The following is a 17,978-nucleotide window of genomic DNA, read 5'->3' on the forward strand; positions in this document are numbered from 1 at the left end:
TATTAAGCTACTTCCCTTTTTAGCTAGTTGGTACCCAATGATAAGCTACTAGCTTGATATTAATGTAGTCATATTTGTCAATCAATCTTTTAATATTATTTTATTTAATATTATTTCATTGGCTAATTTTTTTCAAGCAAATTAGCTTAAATGTTTAAGCTAATTTGCTTGGCCAAGCTAATTTATCATTTGAACTCCAATGATCAAGCTAGTAGCTTGAAATTTCTAAAAATTACAAACTAGTCCCTAACTACAACCGTTGGAGATGCTATAAGTATGTGACAAAAGTTGTGGGTAAGTATGCACAAATACTAATCTGAACTTTTTTACTCTGTATTATAAGTTACTCGTAAAAGATAACTCTAAGCGTATTTAGAAACAAATCGCATGAGATGTGAATTACTCCGTAGTATCTCGGTGTCACTTGTCATGGTTGGGATTTGGGAATATGAAACTATGGCGCTATGTTCCATACTAACTCCAAATGAATTTAAAGAAAAACTGAGAATATGGACCACACACACTGTAGTACCATTCCATACTTTGACAAGTTTATGTTGATTTCCGAGTGTTGACTGGTGTCATACTGTCATGGTGTGGGTTGCGTTGTTGTTCACTATACTTATCCTAGTAGTAGCCTTTGCACTTTGCAGTATGAACTAGTTTTGTCCTTTTAAAAAAGCCTGCACACATGCACGGAACTGGAATCATCCTCAATAAACCCAAATGCCAGGAATATCCCCTAATTTCTCGTTATTTGCTCAACTCAAAGCCGATCAATCTAACAAATCTTTCCAAAAACTTCTTCCGTTCTGCCAATTTCTTCACTGTTCCAACCTTTTATTGCCATTGTCGTCAGAATTCACCCACTCATCTTACTGCTTCTCAGGTTTGATTTTCTTCTTTCTGATTAGTTGGGTCCTTAAAATTGCATTCAAATCCAATGTGGGGGGTTTTGACTTTTTTTTTTTTATTTATTTATTATTTGTTTAAGGAATTGGATTGAATTTTGTTAAAATGAGTGGTTTCCCAGATTAACCCACAAACTTTTATGCTTAATTTGAAAATTTTAACGGTGAACTATTGAAATACATTTGTAATTTCATGCATATTCAAAATCGAATTTGAAGTTTATCAGTTCTGATATATATCGCAGATGATCTTCTAATTTTTTGTAATTGGCGCAATAAGCCCATGAATTTTTTTGACCAGGAATTACTCCACTTAGAGGAAAATTGGTGCATATATTGCTAAATGGCTTTGTGTTCATCATCAACCTCTGTTAGGAGGAGCTCAAGTGTGTGTGATGTGGTCTCGAGTGTGTCAATTCGTGTAAATTGATAATCAAATAATGTTGAGGTTCTTCATTAGTATAATCAATTGATCATGTTCCTCATGTATTAGTTAGTAATGCTATATGGTTGTGTGGTCATTCTGAACCGACATTCGAGGGGGAAATGTGTACCGGTTGATAGTTTCATGTGAATATTACTGTCTGATGTGGTTATATTTAAACATGTTCTTTAATAGTTTAGGCATGTCAAGGTCAAGTTCAATTGCACTTGTTACTTTATTTAACATTTGTTCTTATATTAGTGGATTGAAGTTTGAGACTTGGTTATAGGACAAGGTTTAAGTTTACGCTCCCTAGCTGATGATTTCTTTTGTTGTGTGTTTGGATCAGTGTTACCTAATTCTCTAATCACCCCTCGAATTGCGTACTGAAAAAGCGAATTAGAACATGAAAATGGTACAATTTTGGTCTAATTTAGCAAATTAGGTAGCGAATTGCGTACCCGTACCCAGTCTCATACTAGCAAATCAGGTAACACTGGTTTGGGTACATAGATTTCATTTGAAATGAAGAAATTTAAATGAAATCAATGTTCCCAACACACAACCTTTAGAAATTTGGATTGCCTAAGTTTGTATATCTGTGCTTAGTCAGTTAGTCACATATCAACTTATAAGGCATCTGATTAGCTTTTCTTCTTCTTTGGTTTGATTCAAACTGATTACTTTGGTTCCGGTCGATGGAATTATGCTTCCTTCTGCCCTTGGGGCCAACCGTTACCATCTTTTATCATCTGTTAAACCTTTTCTATCTAGGTTGAAAAACAATCTATGGCATCTACGGAAAATGAAGAAGCTTTTTTACTGAAGTACGAAGTATGGCAAGATCAAACTTTTTTCAAGTGGAGAAAGAGAGATGCACATGTTCCTCTACGCTGTCATGATACAGTAGAAGGTATATCTATTGGTTATAACAATAATAAAAATGTTATACTTGTATTATTTAATTTTCTTCCACGGCCCATTAATGTTCATATTTGTGAGTACTATGTTATAGCCAAATGTTATTCTTTGTTTTTTATTGCTCAATTTTGTGTTTAGCATCTAGTTCCATAAAATAGTAGTCTGTGAAGAAGTCTGCGATGCTTTAGCGAATTTTAGTGACAAGTTAGGACTGTATTATAATATGGCTTTGTCCTTTGGCAGAGGTTATTTGGTATTATTGGGATTATCGAATTTCTCTTACTCTTGTGAAGTTTTCTAGGAAAAAAGGGCATAAGATTTATGGCAGGACTCTGTTTTGGCCATTTTGTGGGTGATTTGGTTGTGAAGGCTTCAAGAGTGGCAAACTGATGGAATTGAGAGGGGTAGGGGAAGACCAAAGCAAACATGGAAGAGGGTGATTGAGGAAAATATGGCGTTAGATAGGGCGGAGTGGAGGGAGATGACTCAACGTGACTTCTTTTTCTCATTTCCCTTGAAACTCCTCTATACGTGTCTTAAAAAAAAACTTTCAATTTTAATTTTAATTATATTTATTTATTTGTTTATCTATTCATTTTTCCTCAATACTTTGTGTCTCTTTTTTAAACCGACCTTGTTTTCTTGTTTCCTATTTTTTGTGTCTCACTACCCTCACCTTCACTTTCTAATTTTTGCATGTTTAAACTCTCTAACATAACCTTTTACTTTTCCTGTTTCACGTTTCACGACGGTTCTTTATGATGATTTATGTTAGCCGACCTCGAATCATTTTGTGACCAAGGCTTCTTTGTTGTGGTAGTCTTCTTTGATTATTTTATGAGAGTGAGTGGTGTATTAGCTTCTCTATGGGCCTATGCTCATGAGCCATACCTCAAAACGTGCCCCTTTTTTATGTATTGCAAGACTGTAATTCTTCTTTTTCGTCTACCTTGATTATCGGTGGGTTTCTGGTCCCCCTCTGTATATTTTCTTAAGTTGTTGAAAGAAATTTTATTTTCTTATAAGAATAAAAAATAAAATTGACATGGTAGTCTTTAGTGATGAGGGTGAATGGTTGGAGATAATGGCCGGTAGGTCTTTTTGAGTTGGTCGTTTGTGGAGGGTGTATAACTGTGTCCTATATGGAATCATGTACTTCGTCAGGGCTCGTATTTGGATGACGTCGATGAAGTTAGCTCGATGAGATTTGAGAGACATCAAATGAGCAAAAGATCAACTTGAACAACCTTCCTTGTAAAAGTGCTATTAATATTTTTCTCCTGTCTCCTTCATTTAGCATTAGTTTCTGCATTTAATATCTTGATCTTGTATTTTCAATTTGATATATACGTCTTTTTTCTGAGACAGGATCTCTCAGATACTGGCTTGAAAGAAGCAAGGTGGATTTATCAGCATCAGACTTGGCCATTTGGGATGAGTCGGATGACAATGCTGTAGCTGCTGCTCTGAATTGCGCTTCTTCTTGGGTCAAAGGCTTGCCTTTTGTGAAGTCTTTATCTGGTTGTTGGAAATTTCACTTGGCTTCTGGACCAAGTAGAGTCCCATCAAAGTTTTACCAGAGTGAATTTCATGACAACGATTGGGGAACTGTACCAGGTGCTCATTATAATATTTTTCTTAGCCCCCATCGTTTTGGATTTTGCACATAGACCGAAGCAAAATGTGATTACAAAATATTCTCTGGCTATTCTGAATGACATCATGTTTAAGGTAGCTTGCAGAAGTGGACGTGTCATATGAACGCATGTCACAGAGTGTAAGGAGTTTTTCCCATATGGTGACCGAGTGTATTTTGATTTAGATGTATTTTTTATGCAAATAGAACTTTCACAGGATTTACCAAGTGACTACTGTTACCTCTTTACCTCTGACCAGTGTCCCCTTTCACTAGCATGATTTTATGAAGTCGCTAAATCTCTTGGAGCTTTTGTTTGGTTATTTTTTTATCAACAGTGACCTCATGGTTTTTATGCTACAAATAATAGTTCTTTTATGAGATAAATTCCCTTTCTGTAAGCCAGTTAGCCAGATTAGGCTAATATTTGTTGCTGTTAAGGGGCTAGAAGTCCGGACATTATAAAGTCCGGTGTCATTAATTCAAGACTGCAGGTCATTAGGATAGAGTCATAGTTGAACTCATATATCTGGCACAAATTATTTTTCGTGTTTGATATCTGGTCATCTGGAGTGCACTACTTGTAGTAATGAGCTTGCATTTCACAGCTTTACATATCTCGGGTGTCTCTAAAAATTTCTAGTTTTTAGTTTTTACTCAATGTTTGTTTGTTAATTTCTGGATCCATTTGTTTCTAATAATGCAAGTTTTGTCTTTTTGATTGAGCAGTTCCTTCTAATTGGGAGATGCATGGATATGGTCAGCCTATCTACACAAACACTGAATATCCATTCCTGGTTGACCCTCCCCATGTTCCCCCAGAAAATCCGACAGGCTGCTACAGGACATACTTTGATATTCCCAATGTATGGGAAGGTACAATCTGTTTCTTGCAAGTTTGATTGATTTGACAATTTCGAATGTCTAGCTGGCTGTCAATCTTGAAGTATCAGTTGTGTGTTATGGAACCTCGTCTAGGACATCTTTAAGTGCATGTTATTTTTGTTGTGTAACCCTCTTTTCTGTACTTCAAATAAATGTGTACCCGTTTTAGTGAACTTAAATTTTACGTACTTTTCCTATTAGATGCTGATTGATTTTGTCAGAATTGTGTTTTTTTCCCATAGTATTCTTCTGTAGGATTTCACGATGTAAAATCTGAGTAACACTATTTCCAGAGAGAAAGAGTACCTTTAGCAACTTTAGATGTGAAATGACCATCTGTACATCTCCTAATACTTCTCTTATATGTGGAAACCCTTGTTTTGAGGTGTGTACGCTGAATTCTTCGGACTTCCTTGAAGATAAAACTAATACGCTCCTTGATCATTTGCAGCCTTTTTTTTTTTACTAGTTGACTGTAGTTACTAGTGAATCGTCTGCTAAGGATTTTCTTGTAGACTTTGCTTGAGGTCATTTTCCTACAAATGCTTCTGTACTCTTTTCATGTTATAATTTTATGAATCTATGTATCCTATTGTTAGCCTTAGATTTTTCCCGGGTCTGGTATTTGTTCCTTAGATTTTTTTTGGTTAATCACTTAAATCCCTGTTGTGCACTATTGAATTTTCACAGGTCGAAGAATACTATTGTACTTTGAAGCTGCTGATTCTGCCTACCATGTATGGGTAAACGGGTCTCCTGTTGGATACAGGTATTGCTGATGAGATTACCTTCTTAGTATTGCTTTCAGTTCTTTTTTCAATTTGAAAAGTTTTCCATTTGTACCAATGGCCCATATAGCAGAACAAGAATAAGGTGATAAGCAAAAGACAAGATAAATAATATTAGCACAACCAAATATGACCTTGTTTCAGAAATCCAGACCTTTTTATTTGTTTGGGCTGTGGGAGGACCTGGAGGGGGTGGTTTAAGAAATATGGAGCCTTATCCTTAAATAGCCAAGGCTATCAGAGAAGCTCTTAGAAACCCTCAATAAAAACCATTTTCAAGTTGCGGGAGGAGGCAAGAAGTAGCAGATTTTGTTACGCATAGAAATTCATAAAGATTTTCAACTGTTCCTTTTTTTAAAACATTAAAAACAAGAACGCAAATCAGCATTCTTTTGACGAGGATTCGGTTACTCCCATGTATATTTTTTAATGGTTGATTGGTGGAGCAAGAAGATATATTCTTCTCGTGGAATAGGTACTTTGAAGGTTGTTACAAGTTTGTAACATTTCACATCTTTGGGGGGCAAGAAGAAAATGGATATTAATGCCTCCCACAAAAAAACTTGGGGGAAAAATATAGGCTGGAGGGGTGACTTTTTTGGTCAGTCAATATATAAGCATATTGGCATTCCACCAATGCAATCTGCTGACTCTTGTAAAGTTGCAATCTTTTTTTTTTTTTGGCAAATAAAATATATTATTACCAAAATAGGAGTGTTACAGAAACCAACAAGGCAACAAAACCCCTAATGCTTGAAGAAAACTCCCGAACCAACAAGGTTAGGAAGAAAAACAAGCCCAACTAGACTATGTGAGATCTCATCTGATCATCACTTCTAAAAGCAGAATTAAACAAAATTTTGCTAACGTATTACAAGTATCAACCTTATTGCTGAAATCCTTCTGATTCCTCTGGAGCCAAATATTGTAAACTGCTTCTGTGAATGCTACACTGCAAACCTTATCTATTGCTTTCTTGCTCCTGCATTTCTTTGAAGCCCATTTGATCTCTTCACTGAATACAACCTTCTTCCTATTCTGACCAACTGGAGCACGGTTTCCCATATTTCTCTGGAGAAGCTTCTGTCAAAGAACAGATGGGGAGTTGTTTCTAACTCCTGCTGACACAAGCTACAAGTTCCATCCATAGGAATGTTCCAACTGAGCAACCTATCTTCAGTAGCCAGTCTGTTTTGAACAGCTAGCCACAGAATATAGACACTCTTTGGGATTGCCTTGTTGCAAATGAGCCTCTTCCATGCCACATTTTCTTGCTCACCTTTCAGATACTTTTACATCTTGCTGATGCTGTATTTTCCATTTTGAACAAACTTGGCAACATCTCCAGCAGTATTAAGATCTCTTGCACCCCAAATCTTCCTGAGAGACTAGGTAAGACCATTAGGCACCTCCATATTCCAGAAACTCCTTCTTTTTACATAATATATATGGACCCACTTAACCCACAGTGTGTCCTGTTTCAAGGAGAGAGCCCAACAGTGCAGCTTTATTCCAAACAGTTAGATCCTTCAGGTGCCACCCTCCACAACTCTTAGGTAAACACATTGGGTCCCAAGAGACATGAGCTTTTTTGGAACCTGCATCACCTCCAGTCCAGAGAAAAGTTCTGCAGGCTATGGATCTCCCTCATCACTTTTTTAAGCATGAAAATTGTTTAACCCCAATACATCTGCATGCCAAATGATCTCACTAATTGTAACCTTCCAGCATAAGTCAGAAGTTTAGCAGACCAAGTTCTAACTCTGGCTACAGTTTTATCAATAAGAGGCCTGCAGTCAATGTATCTCAATTTCCGGTTGTGAGAGGGACACCAAGGTATTTAAAAGGAAAAGACCCCTTCACCATACCTAAGCCAACTCTAATAATCTGCTCCTCATCATTTGTTACTCCAGCCATATAAACACTACTTTTATCCAAGTTAGCAGCCAAACCAGATGCCTCCAAAAACTTGGAAAAGGCATCAAAGATGATCTTTACTGAGTTACTGTCTGCTCTAGAAAACATCAACAAATCATCTGCAAACATCATGTGTGTGATGTTTAGCTTCTTGCATCTGGGATGAAAATTGAGAACAGGATTTGAGGTATCACATTGCAAGCATCTTCAGAGATATTCCCTACCCAGTGCAAACAGGAAAGGTGACATTGGGTCCCCTTGTCTGAGTCCTTTCTTTGCTTGAATAGGAGCAGAAGGGTAACCATTCAGCAAGATAGAATAGGACACAGTATTAAGGCACTTCATGATCCACCCAACAAATTTACTAGGGAAACCTAACTCTTGCAGCATTGTTTTGAGGAAAGGCCACTCCAAGGAATCATATGCCTTCCTAAGATCAATCTTGAGCATGCATCTTGGTGAGATATGTTTGCTACTGTAACCTTTGATCAATTCAGACGCCAATAGGATATTATCAGCAATGGACCTTCCAGGAATAAAACCAGCTTGTGAGGCATTGATAAAACCAGCTTCTGGAAGTGAGAATTTTAGAAATCAACTTATAAAATGTAAGATGGTTGTCAAAATCGAGATTCAAATCTTAAAATGTTTTGATTCTACAATCCTAATATTCACGACGGATTCAAATCTTAAGTAGAATCTTAAAACCATAGTTCTATCTGGATAAAAAAAATTAAGTGTTAGAATCGTAGTACGATTTTATGATTCTGCTGTACGATTTAATGATCTTGTCCAACAATGACAACTTGATATGATATAATCATGCTTACATGTTTTATTCACTAATTAGTTTCAATTATGATTGCAAACTAGTATTGACCCCGTGCAATGCACGGATTTTGTTATGTTTTAAATGTGAGTTTCAATTCATCAAAAAAAGAGTAAATGTATTTTATTTCATGTTTCACTAAGAAAACAGTGAATATAGAAATATAAACTGGTATATTACTTGAAATTAATAGAAAAAATAAAAGATAAAGGGGCATTAAATTTATTGGAGGTGAAGGGGCATGAATTATTTTTGATGGTGAAGAGACATGAAAGGGAGAAGTGAAGAGGCATGAAATTTAATAAAATAAAATGGGAAGATGAGGTACACGTGACACTGTAGATTTCTTGCAAATCTTCCTGCTATTAAATATTAGTATAGATGGGAAGATGAGGGACACGTGGCACTGTAGATTTCTTGCAAATCTTCCTACTACTTCCTCCGTTCCGCAAAGGATGCATCATTTCTATTTGCACGTATGCCAATACGCTTCTTTGAACATTAATATCTCTAAATGCGTATAAGTAAAAATTATAAAAAATTTATAATTGGAATCCTTGCATTAATACGAATTTAACAAGATCTTACTTGACTATGTTTTTTCTTACACAACAGTGAAAAAATGATTGTCAAAGTTGATTGATGAATAGTGCGCAAATGAGAAACGATGCATCTATTGTGGAAACGGAGGAAGTATTAAATATTAGTATAGATGTTTAAATTTTTTAATAATTGTAACTTTTGGATTCTCACAACTTTGAATGTAACTACTCCCGAAAATGATTAACAAATAACTATTCTGTTTGAATCAGTCAGGATAGTCGGCTGCCTGCTGAGTTTGAAATTACCGAATACATTCATCCATGTGGTTCAGAAAAGAAAAATGTTTTAGCTGTTCAAGTCATAAGATGGAGTGATGGTTCTTACCTTGAAGACCAAGATCACTGGTGGTTGTCTGGGATTCATCGTGATGTGCTGCTACTAGCAAAACCTGAGGTTATTATACCACCACTCTAGAAATATTGTCATGCTCACAAAAATTCTCACTTTATGCCGATATTCACTGTCTGCCACAGAATTGACAAAATTCTCACTTTATGCCGATTATATCAAAGTAATAGGTGATAGAGTGTTTTTTATCTTTATGACCCCAGCTAGAAAGAAACACTGATCTGAATAGGTTTGCGGAAGAAAAACATAAAATATTTTTAATATGATGTGAAAGTACTGGACTTGAATGACCCCTCGCCACTTTTAATCTATATGATACAAAGTTGCAAACTGTACATCTCAATCTTACAAGTTACGATCCTATGCTAACATCTTGATAATTTGATGGCTTAATACATCCAATTGTGGGGGTTAACTATCAACTTCTCAAGATGCTTATGAATTTTGACCTTCTACACAAATTGGTATTTATTGGGATTATCCAAAAGGTCTTATTACCTGACTTCTTCGATGTCAGGCTAATTTAGGCCAATCTAACCGGTAAAAAATGGTGAGGTTTCCTAGTAAAGTTGTTGCTGACATTAAATTGGAAGTTTATCTACGAGTCAACGCTGTCCTTCCCAAGAAGATTTGTGGTGGTGATAGAATCTGGCTTCAATCTCTTGTTTAGGTGTTTTGAGTTAGTTTTTGTTTCTCACTTTTGTTTGAGGTAGGACTTTTTGTTTTGGTTGTTAGCTTTGTTGTCAGTTTTGGGGTCATGGGGAGGCCCATATTAGCTAAGCCCTCCCTTTAGCTGTTGGTGTTAATTGCTTCTTTTGAAGCCTCTGAGCAATAAAATCTACTTCGCTGATCTGAAAAAAAAAAAAACTGGTCAAAAATGCCTTTTTTGATTTAGCGTATCACGGAAGATATCTCTTTCTTATAGAGCTATAATTTTAAATGGCCCCTTTTCTTTTTATGGAGCTAAGGCTGCATAGAATTAGGAATTGCTGGATTTTCTCGAGAAGGTAATTGATGGAAATGACTGGCATGCAGGTTTTTATTGCAGATTATTCCTTCATTTCACACTTGGATGGCAGTTTTTCTCATGCAGACTTAGCGGTAAGTTTCTATTTGACAAATTTCTCTCTACCAACATTTATTTCATACAGAGACGACATGAGTGAAAGCAATTCATGTGAATTTTGTATTGACTGAGGATATGTATACTCGCTTATAATGCATGTATACATAGAATCAAAGAGGTAAGCAGTGGTTGATTGTTGACAATGCGTGAGGATTACTTTTTATAGATTCTGTCTATTATAACTTGCATCTTTTGCTTTCTTCAAGATTCAGCTATTTATTATATTAACTCACTTTCTTAGCCAGTTTAGATTTATTGAATGCTGTTCGGCTGTTTTTTGATGTGTCTTTACTTACTGAATAATATCCATCAATATGATTCATTTTTCATGCTACAATGTTTGTATTTTGTAATGATGTCATGAAAATTGAGCTAAGTATCCAGTAAAATATATGCAGTCTTGAATTGATTCTTGCTAACACCTGTATCCAGATCCTCGAGTACATCATATTATTCCTGTTGTTCTTTTCTGTAGGTTGAGGTAAAGGTTGACACTCCACAAGGAATGCCTAGAGACCGCATCCTTTCTGATTTTACTCTGGAAACAAGAATTTATGACAATGGAAAATGGCATGAAAGTGATGGACCAAATGATCTTCTTTCATCTGTGGTGACACAAATGGAACTTGTACCACCTGCAAGTTTCAGGTTTAATGGATATCATTTTAAAGGAATGATAGAGAGTCCAAGACTTTGGTCTGCTGAGCAGGTGAGGGATATTCTATTAGACAAGTATATTACCATAGTTGTTGTCTGAGATGTCTATCTGTGAAGCATTGTTAACCAAACCCTGAAACTTTTCATATTTTTGTTTGTACACTTTACTATGAACTATAGAATTTTAACTTTCACGAGTCCCACCCCACACAACTTCTAATAGAAGAAAAAAGAAAATTCCCCTGTGGTTTAATCTTGTTACCTCTTTGTAATGATCTTTATTGTTCTGTTTAGTGTTATTTAGTTCCTTGACCCTTTCCAAACCGCAGACCGAAAAGGCAAAAAGTAACATGAAAATAGTACACAGCCAATTAGGGAGCGATCGCGAACCTGTAAAATCTCATACTAGTGAATTAGGTAGAACTTCTGCTACTGTATCAGTCTGCTGAGTTATATGTGCTGAAACCTCCATCCAGGTTCTTAGGGTTTTAGGTTTCTATATTGTGGGGAGTAGGTAGTAGAATAAGTGTTCAGAAGTTTGGCTAAAACAGTACATATTTTGCTTTTACCTTCATGTTTTTTGAGGGGGGCTTCATTTTTCGTCCATTTGGCCATACTTGAGATACTTTCCATTTCAATTTACCTGCTCTCCATTATTTGAAATCTGTGAATGTTTTGTGTATGTGTTTGCCCCTTGGTAAAATGAAGCTATCTCTGACAAACGAAACTTTTTCAGCTGTATAATTTATTTATCCAGGAAATGACTCCTTGTTTGGTTAAGTGTATTTTTATGAGGGTAATCAGGTTCTGACTGCTCTCTTTTTTATCCTGTTTCTTTTGCATACTTGCAGCCGAATCTGTACACTCTGGTTGTGATCTTGAAAGACGCATCTGGTAATGTGGTAGATTGTGAATCGTGCCAGGTAGGTATTAGGCAAATAACTACTGCTTACAAACAGTTAATGGTTAATGGACAACCTGTTATGGTTAGAGGCGTAAATAGACATGAGTTCCACCCACGTCTTGGAAAGACAAATTTGGAGTACTGCATGGTTAAGGTAATTCTAAAGATTTTCTTTTCCTTCTGTGCAATAATGGTTTAAGATTCGATGCTCATTCTATTTGGATTGAATTTGTTCCTTTTTTCATGTTCTATGTATAGGACCTGGTATTGATGAAGCAGTATAATATCAATGCTGTAAGGAACAGCCACTATCCCAACCATTCTCGATGGTATGAGTTGTGTGATCTATTTGGCATGTACATGATAGATGAAGCAAACATTGAGACACATGGTTTTGATGACTCTGGTCCTTTTAAACATCCTACAATGGAACCCACCTGGGCTGCTGCTATGCTTGATCGTGTTATAGGCATGGTTGAAAGGGACAAAAACCACGCATGCATCATTTCTTGGTCCTTGGGCAATGAGGCTGGATATGGACCAAATCATTCTGCTTTAGCTGGTATGAGTGTGATAACAATACCCTTATGTACCTTTTAAACCAATTATCATATTTAGTATCACTCTTTTAGGGTATGCTTACATTGTTTTCTGTATAGGTATAGTGCAGAAGGGAAATGTTTTAGGGTAGAGCTTAAAAAAAAGGGGGTAAAAACCAATCAGGATGACTTGACTCAAGGTATTGTGGTGTAGTAAAGGTTGGAGTTTGATTCTGACATTTCATGTTGGGAAATAACTTAGAAATGTATGTGCTTATTATTAGAATTGTCCTCGCCATAAATTGGATCACTCTTTGAGGAATCTTTGACTTAAGAAAAGAGTAATATTTCTCACTTTCTTAGGCTTCTTTTCTGTAATCCCTTGTATTTTACCTGTCAAAAAAAGATCCCTTGTATTTAGGAGACTCTTTACTTTCTTCATCGTAAGATTTCCACATCCCAGTATCTTTAAAATATTAACTGCATTTAAATTTAAAATGAACGTTTTTTCGACTGAGATAAAAGTACTTGACTGCTAATTAGCTAGGAAATGAGCTGGCAGCCATAGCTCATAACAGCGTACCTCTTCTTTGATCTTACCTTGACTGCAGTGGCTAGTCCATAAATGACCGATTACTCTTTCCCCCAACTATGTTCTGATTTCCCTTCTGGAAGTTGCTTTGTTCAAACTGTTGTTTCGCGACCAATTCTTGATGAGCTAGCTGTGTAGACTGAGGACAACTTTTCTTCTCATGCCTGTTATCCTCCAACCTTTTCCCCTGATCTCGTATCTATCGATCATGCCCCCAAGAGCCAAAACTGTGCTTTGGCCTACTATAAATCAGCAACAAGAAAGTAATTGGATTGCTTTCCTTCTACTGCTTCATTAAATCTATTGTTTCAACTGGTTGCAATTCGCAAATGGTTGTTTCCTGGATCTTGAGTAGTCTCAAAACTTGAAAATTATTTGTCAGTTTCTACAAGAATGAAAAATATTGTATGGAGAGCAGAGAGAAGTTGGTAGACTTGATAATATGTATCTGATTCATTTTAAGGTGCCTACTTTCTTGGACCAGAAACTTCATATAAATACAGAGAATAATCCGAGCATATATGGACGATTTCTTTTATCAAATCAGGCTAGTCCTTAAAATATGGTTTAATAATATATGAAAAGAGCTTTTTTTTAAAAGAGCAGATTTTAGCTTTTCTGCTCTAACCATAAAATCTAACTGTTTTTTTCATTACAAGGAAACATGTCAATTCTTTGACACATGTTAGAATGTAACATATCTAAGGATAATTGAATTCTCCTGGAGACAGTGGTTGGTGCTTGTGTAGTGAATCCCCACATTCTTATTCAGTCACCACTGCTGAAGTGCTGAACTGCATCTATTTAATTTTTTTTTTGTCTGTTAAGACACTAAATAAGTATACAAATTTCAGGTTGGATTAGAGGAAGAGACTCTTCTAGGGTGGTACATTATGAAGGAGGTGGATCCAGAACCTCATCTACTGATATAGTGTGTCCCATGTACATGCGTGTTTGGGACATGGTAAAGATTGCCAATGATCCAAATGAAGCAAGGCCTCTCATATTATGCGAGTATGTTTAGTGATCCCTTCATGATTTTACCTATGGTGACGAAAATTTTAGATAAGAACGAGGTACTAGCATGGTTATATTAGTTATTCTTCACAATGATAGGACAAGATAAACTGCGATATGGTTTATTTCTGCAGCATTGGTTCTGTAATAATTCCTTCTAACAAAACATGGCATATGTAAGCCAAATTTTGATTTTTGACATAACTTGCAGGTACTCACACGCTATGGGAAACAGCAACGGTAATATAGATGAGTACTGGGAAGCTATTGATAACACATTTGGACTTCAGGGAGGCTTCATATGGGATTGGGTTGATCAGGTTCGTAGTACTTTGCTTAGAAGAAATCTTCAGGCACAGAAACACCAATGTTTAGTTGGAAGTAGCCATTATTATGCGATTGAGCTCTTAACATAATACAGAGTAATTTACTTCTAGTCTAAAGTATGCTAAATATTTTCGCTGCAGCAAAGGGCCTCTTATTTAAAGCTTATAAATTACAACTTACTTAGTCATCCGATCTTTTTGTCATGTGCATCAATTGTAAGCTGTGAAAGGGGGAGTTGCATTTCGGAAAGGTGAAATTTTGCATTTTGCATACAGGGATTACTAAAGGAAGGTGCAGATGGTAAGAAGCACTGGGCCTATGGAGGCGACTTTGGTGATACTCCCAATGACCTGAACTTCTGCATCAATGGCCTTGTATGGCCTGATAGAACTCCTCATCCTGCACTGCATGGTAACTTGAAGTAGTACTGAAATTTTGATTTTCATGACTTGGGTGTTTTTTTTTTCTTCTGATTCCAACAGTATGTTTAATTTCAATATTGATTTTGAATTTTTCTTGTGTGCTGCTTCCAGAAGTGAAATATCTTTATCAGCCAATCAAGGTTTTACTCAACGAAGGGTTGCTCAAGGTACATAGATCATTCACTTTATATATATATATATATATATATATATATATATATATATATATATATATATATATATATATATGTTTTATGTAATTAGATGGGTACATGGATAATTCATTGAACGAGGCTTATTTGCTACTAAATTCTGGTTATATAAGGTCAAATCTTAATTTTGCAGATAATAAACACTCATTTTTACGAAACTACTGAAGGATTGGACTTTCACTGGGTTATTCTTGGTGATGGATGTGAATTAGGATCTGGAGTTTTTTCTCTGCCACAAATTGAACCCCAGGGTAGCCATTCTATGGAATGGGCATCTGGTCCATGGTACATGGCTTGGACCTCGTGTACTGCCGAGGAAATTTTCTTGACAATAACTGTGAAACTACTCAATTCCACTCGCTGGGCGGAAGCTGATCATGTGATTTCATCTACGCAAGTGCCATTGCCTCCCAAGAAAAAGTCTGCTCCTCATGTAAATGACCCTTTTCCGACGTTGATAATTTTATGTTTTGTATCCTAGGAAAGGTGAACTTTTTGTCTCCGCTAACTTCAAATAACATTGGTGTATAGGCTATCAAACCTAAGGATCCTGTCATCCAAACTGAGAGTCATGGAGACTTGATCAAGATTTTTCAACAGGATGTTAGTGAGATTATGTTTAACACTCAGACAGGATTGATTGAGAGCTGGAAGGTACTGCTAGTCCCAAATCTTAATACTTGATTTATTTCGCTATTCATATTCTTGCTACCATATCATACATTTCTAGATGGTCCAAATATTATGTACAATACTATATATGCACAACTGAAAACTGAAGTGTAAGGTGGTTTTGTAATAGGAACTTTGATAGATAGTTTCTAAGGAAATGTGCATCTGAGTACCTTTTTGGTGCTAGATGAGTTATTCAACATTCAGTTTTCATACGATGAGAGCAGCAATTTCACTCTTTTTACGCGAAAACTTAAACCTTTCCCGCTCCTAACTTCTCTTATCCCCCACAATTATAAAAAGAACTAGAGAAAAGGGGAAAAATGCTAAAATATGAGATTCAGTTCTTTCAATGAGTGGTATTAATGCTCTTTGCATTGCAGGTTCAAGGAGTTCCTGTGATGAACAGAGGCATAGTTCCTTGTTTCTGGAGAGCTCCTACAGATAATGACAAAGGGGGTGGTGCTGAAAGTTACTTATCTAAGTGGAAATCTGCTCTCCTTGATGACATAGTTTTCCTGGCCAATAGCTGTTCGGTTCAGAATAACACAGGATTTATTGAAATAGCTGCAGTTTTTCTTGGAATCCCAAGATCAAAAAAAAGTTCTGAACCAAAAGAATCTGATATTACTTTTACAGTTAATATAACTTATATAATCTATGGTTCTGGAGATATAATAATTGAGACTAGTGTCAAACCTCGGTCTGATATTCCGCCTTTGCCTCGGATTGGAATTGAGTTCCATTTAGACAAAGAAGTGGACAGAATAAAATGGTATGGTAAGGGGCCATTTGAGTGTTACCCTGATAGAAAAGCAGCTGCTCAGGTAGCAATTCATGAGAAATCTGTTGGTGAGATGCATGTTCCTTACATAGTTCCTGGAGAATGTGGTGGGAGGGCGGAAGTTAGATGGCTGACATTACAAAACAAGGACGGTGTAGGAATTTATGCTTCCATATATGGTAGTTCCCCAGCAATGCAAATGAGCGCCAGCTACTACACGACAACTGAGCTAGATCGGGCTACTCATAATGAAAATCTTGTTGAAGGAGAGGACATTGAGGTGATATTCTTTTGTCCTATGAATTTCTGTTCAGCATGATTCCACTTCCATTTCACCAATAACTATAAGCCTAAATAATATGCACCTTGAAGTATATTGATTTGCTTTTTCTGATTGGAATTTTTCTTGTCAGTTCTTCCTCGACTGACATTTATGTTGTGATTCCAGGTTCATCTTGATCACAAGCATATGGGTTTGGGAGGAGACGATAGCTGGAGCCCATGTGTCCATGATAAGTATCTTATCCCTCCTGCACCTTATTCATTTTCTATCAGATTATGTCCACTCACTTCTGCAAGTACAGGACATCTTATCTACAAAGCTCAACAACAATAAACTCCCCTACAATGTTTGAGAATAACATGTCCAACATTCATTAGCATTTAGTTGCATATATTTGGATTGACATACACATGCTCTCCTTTTCAATAAATAAATGTAACTTTAGGTTTTGCTGATGAAATTATGGAAATACATAAAATCGCAGAACAGACAGCTTTGGTTTCCATGTTTGTGGACCGGCATAATTCCTCTCAGTCTGCAATAGTTTTTTCGAGTTGTGCAAAGATAAAATTTAGCCATTCTTTTCAGGACATGAAAGTGTATGCGACTTTTACATGCACAAGAGTCCAAGTTCTGAGATGTTCTCTATCATCTTCAATGGCAGTTTTTGTTTTTTGTTTTTTTTTTCCCTCTCGTTGCGAGTTTCAGACAAGGTTGTTTCCCTCTCTTTGGGCTTAGGTAAATGTAATTGTTTATGTTATGAGTTTGGTCGAATGTAGTTGGCACTCCAAAAGAACAAAACGTCTTGTATGCACAAGGTGTACAATAAATTTATTGTGCACCAATATAACTTTTACTCAGTTTTCTCTAATTTTTATATTATTAAAAAAAAGTTAATAGATTAAAGTGTTAAATGATTAATTTTATACATTATTAGTGATTTTGAAAAATAATTTTTATTAAAATGATAAATTTTAAGGGTAACTTTTAAGTATTTTATGTCAACTTTAACTTCGATGTACAATATTTATCGTACATCCCATGTAAATAAGATTTTGTGCCAAAAGAATTAGTTGAGAAGAAGTTTAAATTACAGGAAGAGGGAGTTCAGGAAACATGGTCTTGTGACATTCAAGCTCTTCTTAGATTTCTCAACAAGAAAAGCTAATGAAACATTATAC

General features: G+C 36.1%; 1 protein-coding gene across 1 annotated transcript; it reads left to right on the plus strand.

Annotated features, from left to right (window-relative positions):
• The first annotated feature begins 485 nt into the window (after window positions 1-485).
• On the plus strand, window positions 486-17,321 carry LOC110798721 (uncharacterized). The gene is made up of 18 exons (XM_022003906.2): window positions 486-889; window positions 2,110-2,248; window positions 3,625-3,873; window positions 4,622-4,768; window positions 5,468-5,546; window positions 9,124-9,307; window positions 10,298-10,363; window positions 10,864-11,097; window positions 11,897-12,103; window positions 12,208-12,511; window positions 13,935-14,094; window positions 14,309-14,417; window positions 14,700-14,835; window positions 14,958-15,013; window positions 15,192-15,491; window positions 15,590-15,712; window positions 16,114-16,794; window positions 16,963-17,321. Exons 1-18 carry the CDS (start codon window positions 692-694, stop codon window positions 17,128-17,130), a joined length of 3,540 nt encoding a protein of 1,179 aa, XP_021859598.1. The 5' UTR covers window positions 486-691; the 3' UTR covers window positions 17,131-17,321.
• The last annotated feature ends 657 nt before the right edge of the window (window positions 17,322-17,978 follow it).

Source organism: Spinacia oleracea, chromosome 1 (assembly GCF_020520425.1).
Source record: "Spinacia oleracea cultivar Varoflay chromosome 1, BTI_SOV_V1, whole genome shotgun sequence".
NCBI lineage: Eukaryota > Viridiplantae > Streptophyta > Magnoliopsida > Caryophyllales > Amaranthaceae > Spinacia > Spinacia oleracea.

Bases quoted from the DNA above. Each gene is read 5' to 3' on its own strand.
- LOC110798721 (XM_022003906.2), top strand. From the start codon at position 692: ATGCACGGAACTGGAATCATCCTCAATAAACCCAAATGCCAGGAATAT. The intron at 15,014-15,191 runs GTACATAGATCA...TTAATTTTGCAG, and splicing joins TCAACGAAGGGTTGCTCAAG to ATAATAAACACTCATTTTTA. The intron at 15,713-16,113 runs GTACTGCTAGTC...TTTGCATTGCAG, and splicing joins GATTGATTGAGAGCTGGAAG to GTTCAAGGAGTTCCTGTGAT.